This window comes from Sinocyclocheilus anshuiensis, unplaced genomic scaffold, assembly GCF_001515605.1.
Source record: "Sinocyclocheilus anshuiensis isolate Anshui unplaced genomic scaffold, SAMN03320099.WGS_v1.1 scaffold305, whole genome shotgun sequence".
In the NCBI taxonomy this organism is placed as follows: domain Eukaryota; kingdom Metazoa; phylum Chordata; class Actinopteri; order Cypriniformes; family Cyprinidae; genus Sinocyclocheilus; species Sinocyclocheilus anshuiensis.
Window position 1 is genome coordinate 627,623 of NW_015540850.1, and position 10,869 is coordinate 638,491.

The 10,869-nt window shown below is 32.7% G+C and overlaps 1 protein-coding gene across 3 annotated transcripts in view; it reads right to left on the reverse strand.

Moving 5' to 3' along the window:
• Positions 1-2,109: 2,109 nt before the first annotated feature.
• The window catches only part of LOC107687723 (myocyte-specific enhancer factor 2B-like), a 19,234-nt gene continuing 10,474 nt past the window's right edge, over positions 2,110-10,869 (reverse strand). For 2 of the 3 annotated variants that reach the window (XM_016485172.1, XM_016485173.1), the window contains exons 4-9: positions 9,868-9,990; positions 9,607-9,787; positions 4,722-4,885; positions 3,060-3,156; positions 2,760-2,862; positions 2,110-2,519 (exon numbers count right to left, since the gene is read on the reverse strand). In XM_016485172.1, coding sequence (XP_016340658.1) covers positions 2,183-2,519; positions 2,760-2,862; positions 3,060-3,156; positions 4,722-4,885; positions 9,607-9,787; positions 9,868-9,990 — 1,005 coding nt within the window. In that variant the 3' untranslated portion in view covers positions 2,110-2,182. The remainder of the gene's footprint in view (positions 2,520-2,759; positions 2,863-3,059; positions 3,157-4,721; positions 4,886-9,606; positions 9,788-9,867; positions 9,991-10,869) is intronic. The other variant, XM_016485174.1, reaches the window with a different exon arrangement.

A 10,869-nucleotide genomic window follows, 5' to 3' on the forward strand; every position in this document is an offset into this window, starting at 1 on the left:
GATGTGTAAATCTCAATTTAAAAAAATGACCCTTATGACTGGTTTTGTGGTCCAGGGTCACTCACATATGATGGTTTTTAGACGGCTTCCCGCCATGTTTAATTTGAAAGCGAGGATAAACATACTTTAAAAGGCCATTTAAAATGTTACTTTTACTTTACTTTTGAAGTCAATTAAACATTAAAATACATCTTTCCAGACCGTTTTCAACAGTTTTACCTTTGTGTCAAAGAAACGTTAAAAATACGCTTTCCAACTGTCTTTCATTGGGTAAAACTGTGGAAAACGTATTTTTGTGAAAATTACGTTTTTATGAACGCACAAAACGCGGACTCTAACCACCTCGTTTTCCTTTATGTCAAGTTATTACAAGTATAACCTAACCTGTACCATGATACTTCAATACATACCACGAAATTGCCATGCTAACACGTTTTAGTGAAAACTTAATTGAAGTGGTCGTTATTTCTTTTTATACTCCCCCGAATCATCACCTTATTGCATACAACTAATAAAGAAAATGCTAATTGGTTAATGTAGCGCTCAAGTCGTGCTTGTTTTACCATTTTAAAGTTATTCTATTATAACTGCCTCTTATAATACTTTTAAATCATTACGTTTTAAGTCAGTATATTTAGGTAAATAAGAAAGCTCACTGAGGCCATCTAGTGGGCCCCAAGTGCATGGTTGAGAACCACTGATTTAAGAAATGCAAAGTGTTGGCAAATGATGCCCTTATACACCAATATGCCTTAACCAATGGCACACTACTCAAGATGTACCACTGCAATTATTTATTCATTATAAAATACAGGTTAGGCTACAACATGTCATGTCAACAAGAAGCATTCAGATGCATGATGTTTATGTGCCGCCCTCTTGTGGCCATTATAACAAACTTCAACTGACAATACTTCAGGAAGATACGTGATGGTGTGCATCATTCACACAAACTGATAACGCAAGCACAAGTGAAAAACATAAGCAAAGAAAATAAAATATTACATAATATATAGGCAATGCCAGAAATAATGCAGATTAATTTTACGTATTATCAAGACAACATTGCTTTCTATTTTTTTCTCAAAAAAACCCCCCTTTGGTTTGAAAGTAGAAAAGCAGTCTGTCCTGAGTGAAGATCATTTACATGAAAATCATTTATGACTCTACAGTAATTTACACTATGTGAGGAAAAACAGGAATCACACTTCTAAACAGGGTCAGCACTGATGTGAATGCTGCTCTGGTGAAGTGATCGTATTAATAAAAAATGTACTCATTCTGATTAAAACTGATTAATAAAAACAAGATTTATGTTTATGTGTATTTAAACATGAAGAATTGTATATTAATGAGGAATATGATGCATGTTTCTTTTTGAAAAATGAAGATACCATCTCCCAATTAAAATTTTTTTTTTTAACTATTGACAAAAAATGTAGAAATGTAGCATTACATCACTTGCTCACCAATGGATCCTCTGCAGTGAATGGGTGCCGTGAGAATGAGAGTCCAAACAGCTGATAAAAACATCACAATAATCCACAAGTATGTCTTGTGAAGTGAAAACCTGCATGTTTCTAAACAAATCCAGCAAGAAGTTTTTAATTTCAAACCGTTGCTTCTGGCTAAAATACCAGTCCCTCTAACCCATAATATTGCTTTCTCCACTGTTGCCTCGTCTGAATCAGGAGACAAATATGCACAGATAAAGCAACGTTTGAAAACACTCCAAAACAGTTCTAAAGAAATCAGTGGATTCTGATGTAAGAGGACAACAGGGGATGGACTTTTTCACTGGAGGAAGCGTTATCATGCATTACAGACTCATATTTTGGCCAGAAGCACTGTTTTTAAGTTATTTATTTATTTTTTAAACAAACAAGCAGCTTTTCACATTACAAGATGTTAATTAATAAACTCGAGTCGTGTGGATTATTTGTGCATTATTGAGATGTTTTTATCAGCTGTATGGACTCTCATTCTGACGGCACCCATTCACTGCAGAGTATCCATTGCTGAACAAGTGATGTAATGCTACATTTCTCCAAATCTGTTCTGATGAAGAAAAAAACTCATCTAGCCTACATCTCGCATGGTCTGAGGGTGAGTAAATGTTCAGCAAATTTTCATTTCTGGGTGAACTATTCCTTTAAGAAATGAAAAGAAAAGGTTGTGGCAATTATCTTATCCATTCATTACTGGCGTCAGGTTGCTTCAGAGGCTGGTGGCTTTTCCCCTCTCCAGGTTCTCTGTTTGGGCCATGATGGCCGGAGTAACCGCTCTTCTGCATCTCGTCCCTCTCTAAAGCTGAGTATTCCTCTGACGGAGGGCAGCTGGTGGCTTTGGGCTCTTCCATTGGTGAGTGCTGCAGCATGTGATGGCTGGGGGGCGTGGCTGAGAGCATGTGCTCCGGAGAGGTGCGCTCTGATTTGATGCACAGGTTGAGGGAGGGGTGTGGCGGTGAGGAAGGGGAGGAGCACTGGGACGGGTACGAACAGTTTCCTCCTGATGCCATCCTGTGGACAGTGACATGAACATGATATGCAGACATTTGAGTGTCAGAAATAGTTATAAATAATTATAATTAAACATAAATTAAATAATAAAATATAAATGTAAAAATAAAATACATAAAAATAAATGTACAAATTAAAAATAAATAAATGAAATATAATATAATATAATAAATAGTCTATTTTCATATGCTGATGTATTATATCATCTATGATTAATATGCATGGTAAGACATTTCTCACCCAGGGCTGATCATGGACTGGTGGGTGTCCTGATGAGACAAAGGTTGCCAGGTATTCATAGAATTGCGCTGAAAACCCACGGTGTAACTGGGGTGGCTGTATTCTGAAACAGACACTGACTGTTAGTGCTTCCTTTTAAGCAGAGAATATATGAATACATGTTCATTTTGCACATTGATGTTTTGTTGTTAATCAGAATTATTTGTAAAACGTGTAACATGCACAATGTCGCATGACAGTATTTTTGTCCCTATATTATAATTTTGCAGAAAGTGCTCTGAATAAGGACTGGGCCCCCACCTGAGGCCCCGTAGTTGCCCAGACTGTGTCCGAGTAAGCCTGACTTCCCCATCGCCATCATGTGGCCCCCAGCGTGCATACTCTGATAGAGTGCTCTCTAGATGGGAACCAAAGGAAAAGAAAATATAAATAATGACAAAGTTATCAGTACAATAAATATCAATATCATAATGTTATATTTACTTTAATGAATTATATAATATTATATATTATAATGATTTATAAAAATGTATATATAAATTTATATAACAAATATTAATAATATAAATTAATTCTACATTATGTATTATGAAATGACTATATTTAGAAATCTCATAAAACTTTATATTTTCATAAATACAACAATTTATAAAATCGATAAGAAAAATATTAATATTATAAATTCATATTATATTATAGTATGTACTTTAAAGAATTATAATATAATATACAATGGATATGACAAAAATTAATATTATAAATTTATATAATATTATTTAACAAATTAATATAATATAACGACTTAAAGTTAAAATATATTGCTACATTATATATCACATCATTAGTTACTGGACATGTAAAAAAATCTCAATATTATATATAGACATTATATTTTTATGAACTAATGATAATATAATATAATATAATATATAAAACTGATATGACAAACATTACTATTATAAATTAAATGTCTTAATTATTAAATGTCTATATTTAAAATAATGCTGTCAAACGATTAATCGCGATTAATCGCATCCAAAATAAAAGTTTTCGTTTACATAATATATGTGTGTGTACTGTGCATATTTATTATGTATACGTAAATACACACACGTACAGTATATATTTTGAAAATATTTACATTTATATACATTTATATTCTTATATATAAATATATTTAATATATAAACATAACATATTTTTCTTAAATATATTCATGCATGTGTTTGTTATTATGTATATATAAATACACACACATGCATGTATATATTTAAGGATTTTTTTTAATATTAAATATATTTATATATAATATAAATTATATGAATATAAATATAGACATTTTTGATATTGATATTTTCAAAATATATACCGTATGTGTGTATTTATATATACATAAATGTACACAGTACACACACACATATTATGTAAACAAAAACGTTATTTTTGGATGTGATTAATCACGATTAATCGTTTGACAGCACTAATTTAAAACTTAAACTCATATAATTATTTTCATAAATACAATCATTTCTAAATTGATATGAAATAACATTATGAATATAGTATGTACTTTATTTAATAATAATATGAAATTGATATGACAAATATTAATATTATAAATGTACATTATACGTTAATGTATAACAAAATGTGTAAAATAATGTTAAATCTTAATATTATAAATTAATACTTCATTGTTCTCTATTATAAAACGTCTATATTTAGAAATGTCATAAAACTTTATATCATATATTTTCATCAATAATTACATTTAGATGTACATGAGCAACTGCTCTCTTACGCATTTTATAGTGACTGTCAATGATTTATCTATAAAACACTGATATAGGTGTCAGCAGGAAATAAAGGTACAGCTGCCTCTTCCTCTGTACTAAAGTTAAGTAGAGTGACGTAAAGTTCTGTATGGTGACAAAACAGTCATTTCAGTGTACGAGTGAGTACTTTTGTAGACTCTCTCACAGCATTGGCCAAATTACTCCGGGTTCCACACAGTCCGCTGTGAGCGTCGATGCGCCGTCCATCACTGGCCATATTCAGAGGGGGCGGAGTCTTCATCTCCAAGGCCCTGCTCAGGTTGCCATGAGAGAACATCGAGTAGCCCAGACCTTCACAGTCATGTGGGGAAGTGAAAAACAAGATGTGGTTGAAATGATTTTTTCAGTTTCTCTTTCCCACTCTCTCTATCTTTCACTGAAAGGAGAAGTTTTCCTTCTCAGATGGCGTTTATTCACTATCTAGCTTGACACCTGGAAACACATTTTGCTGATAAATGTGAACTTGTCATGATGTGACGGCTCTGAATGTCTTGATAAGGCTACTTTCAAAGAATGCATTTTATGTGTCCTTTATACACACAATTAAATCATATTTTCAAACATTCTGCATAATTTAGCACAATTACAGGTTGGTCGGAAATGGAAAAAAAAGCTTCTCAAGTGATATTTTCCTTGATTTCCTTGCCAGTATTGTGGCAACTGATAGACAGTCATTAATAATAATAATAATAATAATAACAATAATTGAACTAAAAAAATTAATTGTTTATTTCACGCTTTATCTAAAGTGTCATAGTTTTTAAAAAAGTAATAATATTTTTTTATATATAATAGCATCTCATATTTCATCACAACTTTTTTAAGTCAAGTTTTCAAATACATTTTTGATGTTAAAAAATGTTATATATTGTCACAGCAGACAGACAGCAATTTTTACTCAAAAAAATATTGAAATGAATTGTTTATTGTCACTCTTCATCTTCTAGATTATCATAGTTTTTTAAATAATATTTTTCTTCACGGAATTTCATTTTTGTCTGAATAAATAAATGTTTAAGTGTACGTTAATAAATAAATAAATAAGTAGCATTTGAAAAGTACACAAAATAAATGAAAGCATGGTAAAAAAAATTCTATATTATATATAAAATGGATATTATTAAAATATTATAAATTAAACATTATAATTTAATAACTAAATATTGAATATTATACATTAATATAATATTATAAATTTAAAATGTATACATTTGATGACATATTATTAAATATTATGAATATTATAAATTAAAATAATATTACAGACAGTAATTTTCACACAAAAAAATATTGAGATGAATTGTTTATTGTCACTCTTCATCTAGATGCTCATAGTTTTAAAAAATATAATGATATTTTTCTTCAGGGAATTTCATTTTTGTCTGAATAAATAAATGTTTAAATGTAAGTAAGTAAATAAATAAATTGTGTTGAAATCATGGTAAAAAAAAAAAAAAACCTTGACCTTTGAGCAAGAAAAATAAATTACGTTAATGTAAAATGTTAAAAATCAAGCCCTGGGATATAAAACTGCCAATAATTGTAGAAATATCCTCACACATCAAAAAACCTGGACGTCAACCTCTGCATCAAACTATTTCATTCCTTTTCAAGACTACCCTCACGATTAGTAGCTGCATTCTGATGCAGTGACACTTCAGCTGGCTTTTATAGTGCTGGATTCTGACCACAGGTCGCTTTGAGCAGAACATTCCCATGCAGCACTGCTAATAGTAATATGGAGATGAAGAGACACAGCATCAAAAAGTCCAGCAGGTGTGACATTCTGCTCAGAAACCACAGCTCTGTCTTCAGCTACTGTTTCGTATGTGTCTGTATGTGTGCGTGGTTGAGAGGGTGGGCTGTTTCACATATGAGAACTTCCTGTGCGCAAGTACTAAAATACTCCACTCGGGGAGCGTTCCCCACTGCCTTTCTGTGTAACCCCATTTGATAATGGCTATAATAAGTACGATACGGTAAACAGTTTTAGTGGTTGGTCTCCAAAAAACACAGAAATATGGTTTAAGCGGTACATATACAGTAGTTTATGTAGTTAAAGCCACACTATGTTACTTTTTTGTTTTTCACAATTAACAAAATTGCAAGTATATCATAAATTACATGTTTTTGTTTTACCATAAACCACTACAGTAGGCCTATAATAATTATTAATATTTATAGTTATCAGGGTGGATTTCGCAGGAAACTTTCTGGTGTATTTTCATCATTAGTCTGTGCGTGTTTACATCATATCAGTAAATAAAGGCAAAAGATCAGGCGCGATTGCTAGATGGAAGGTGGCCTGCGCCAAAAGTCCGTTAACGGAACCTGCGAAATGTGACTGCACTGTTTGTCCGTGTGAATGTGACAACACGCACAACAGCCAACCAAATTGCTGTATTTGAGACTATATTTGCATATGTGGCATGATGGTATGTTAGTATATATGTATACAAACATCAGACATCATGTTTATTCATGGAGGTTGCCATAATCGTACACTGGTAGGCACGCATGCAAAAATCACACATTATATTTGTTCTTGAGGGATAATGCATCGGTATATTGTGTGATGTCAGTCTTATGATTTGTTTTAGTTGTTTAGTTCAACATTCTTTCTCAGGTAGAAAAGTCTTAATTTATATTGTTACATTAAATTAATTGACTCTAGTACAGTAGATATCAGTAAAGCAATGGCTCAATAAACTAAAGAAAGGATTAATATGTGAGTAAATCTAAAGGTAAATCTGCTTTAAAAAGTATTACACGTTCGAACACGACCAGAATGTGTGCGCGTTGAGAGACAAGTTCAAATTTATCATCTTAACAAAGTAAAAACTGTGCATCTTAACATGGCCAGAATGTGAGTGTCATACAAGTTACACATACAAAAAGACACGTCCAAAATTGCCGCATTAACACGACAAACCATTCCGTTTAAAGACTTTTGGCGCCATCTGCCTTCCATATTGCTATTCACAGTGGAATTAGCTTGAAACCACAACAACTAAACCGTGAACTAAAAAGAAAAAAGCAAGCAAAAAGCAAAAGCGACAGTACCCATAATAAATCATGAATCAACAGGCTTGGGGAGTAACGGAATACATGTAACGGCGTTAAGTAATCAGGATACAAAAATCTAGTAACTGTAATCCGTTACAGTTATGTCAAAAAACAAAGTATTCAGATTACAGTTACATTTTGTAAAAAGTGGGAATACTATCAGGATTACATTTGTTTAATTTAAAATTCAATAAATGAGTTTTTTGACATAACGCTATATTTAACATTGCTTTATCATACAGTAAGTAGTTCCTGGTTCTGTTGACACATGTTGACTCACGTGAGCCGCCTGCTGGTGCGTGTGCAAATAAAACCCGTCTACAATTATTCTACTCAAACGCGGGATGAGACGCTGCTACAGTTAATTACGATGCTTCCTGTTGGGAAAAACGTTTTCATGTCTGGAATTTCACAGTTATTTTGTTTTCAAAGAGGATAAAGGAAATAACATAGTTGTACAGCATAAGCTATGCATGAAGACTCTTGCTTTAACAAAGGCTACTCAACCAACTTGAACATTTGCAGGTACGACTAGCATGGAAATCATCATGTTAGTTCAAATTTAGTGTTTGTTAGGGATTTAAAATTCCATGGTGTGCTTGACTGCAGTTGTGTGTAAGTTTTTTAGAAAAAAAGAGCTGGAAAATGTAGAAATTAACCACACACCCCGGATCAGTCATTGAAATAAAGAAAGATCACAGCATTTCACATGCATTTCGACATGTAGGCTTATTTTAAAATAGACTAATATGTATATGGTGTAAATTTTTTTAATGTTGTGTATAAACTATATTTATTTTTACTTGTAGCCTACATGTTAAATAAATAAAATAATAATAATAATAATAATAAAAATAAAACTGTAATACTAAACTGTATAGCCACTAGATGTCTGCAGAATTTATATATATATATATATATATATACATACACGGGCTGTAATGCGATTTATAATAGTTTCAAATTGTTTTTACTAGTTTTTATTAGTTTTAATTTTAAAGTCATAGTTAAATAAATCATCCTTTTTATAACTAATAGTTAAATAAATCAGCTTTTTTTTACTTATTTACATATGTAACTTAAAGTAATCCAAAAGTAATCAGATTACATTACTTTTATGTTGTGGTACTTGGATTAAGTTACTGAATACTTTTTAAATGAAGTAATTTGTAACTGTAACGGAATACATTTACTTGTAGGCTACATGTTAAAGAAAAAAAATAACAATAGCCTAATAAAAATAAAATTGCAATATTAAACTGTATGGCCACTAGATGTCTGCATAGCCTTATATATATATATATATATATATATATATTTATATATATATATACGGGCTGTAATATCTAGATGGTGAAACACGATTTTTAATAGTTTTTACTATAGTTTTTATTAGTTTTAATTTTAAAGTCATAGTTAAATAAAAGTACTTAGATATTGATTTTTTTACTTTATTTACATATGTGACTAAAAGGAATCCAAAAGTAATCAGATTACATTACTTTTATATTGTGATACTTTGTGATACTTTTTTGATGAAGTAATTTGTAACTGTAACAGAATACATTTGAAAAGTAACCCTCCCAACCCTGTGAATCAACATAGTTTGCATAGCATCACATCTGCTGTGTATTGACTAGGTTCACAACACAATGTTTAATAATAACAATAACACGTACGTAAAATAACAATAATATGAATAACCTCTCACTTACAGTAATTATCATAACAATGTTCCTTTTCAAATAACTTGCAGTTTTAATGCTTCAACAGCTAGAGGGCATTACATACTATGTTACTATGTTACATACTATGTTTACTACGTAAACGTTACATAGTGTACCTTTTAATATAGCCTTTATTTTAATAGTGAAGGATAAGCCTAGTCATGTTAACAAATATTTGGAAATGTCTTGGCCATTTAAAACAACATGGATCTTACTTACCTGCATGTGGTCCCATGAGAGCCGGATGGGAGTTGGAGCTGACAGAACCGGTTGAGCCCGGTCTGGTACACAAAGGTTTGTAGGACAGAGTCCGATGGGAACCTAGGTTTGGATTGGAGGAGTTGCTGTAGCCGTTTTCGGGACTTGCAGCCATCACTTCCGAAGGCAGGAGCGAAGGAGCCTGTGAGTGGATTTATAACATTACTTTAGGCATTCCTGTCAGATAAACACAGGCATTTGGCTCATTTCGATTCTACTAACATAATAGCGTTGGCGAGCGATGGAGAGGTCCATGCCGTCGTGGTATTTCTCCGTTCCCATCGTCACACTGTCTTCCTGATCGAGCTCTGAATTATCCAGCCCCAGTCCTTTCCTTCTCAAAGTCTGGAGCACTCAGAGAGAAAGAGGACGGAAGAGAGGAGAAAAGAGAGAATTTGGGGTGAAGGAGGAAAAATTGGATCAGGACATGACATCGACTGAATTCCAACCTCCATCTCTCATATGAGCACCACAGCTCAATATGATATGATACTCAGTTCTCTAATGAAACAAACTATTTGTAATGAAAAACAAATAAATAAAAATCACACACACACACACATATATACAGTGGGTACGGAAAGTATTCAGACCCCCTTAAATTTTTCACTCTTTGTTATATTGCAGCCATTTGCTAAAATCATTTAAGTTAATTTTTTCCCCTCATTAATGTACACACAGCACCCCATATTGACAGAAAAACACAGAATCGTTGACATTTTTGCAGATTTATTAAAAAAGAAAAACTGAAATATCACATGGTCCTAAGTATTCAGACCCTTTGCTCAGTATTTAGTAGAAGCACCCTTTTGATCTAATACAGCCATGAGTCTTTTTGGGAAAGATGCAACAAGTTTTTCACACCTGGATTTGGGGATCCTCTGCCATTCCTCCTTGCAGATCCTCTCCAGTTCTGTCAGGTTGGATGGTAAACGTTGGTGGACAGCCATTTTTAGGTCTCTCCAGAGATGCTCAATTGGGTTTAAGTCAGGGCTCTGGCTGGGCCATTCAAGAACAGTCACAGAGTTGTTGTGAAGCCACTCCTTCGTTATTTTAGCTGTGTGATTAGGGTCATTGTCTTGTTGGAAGGTAAAACTTCGGCCCAGTCTGAGGTCCTGAGCACTCTGCAGAAGGTTTTCGTCCAGGATATCCCTGTACTTGGCAGCATTCATCTTTCCCTCGATTGCAACCAGTCGTCCTGTCCCTGCAGCTGAAAAACACCCC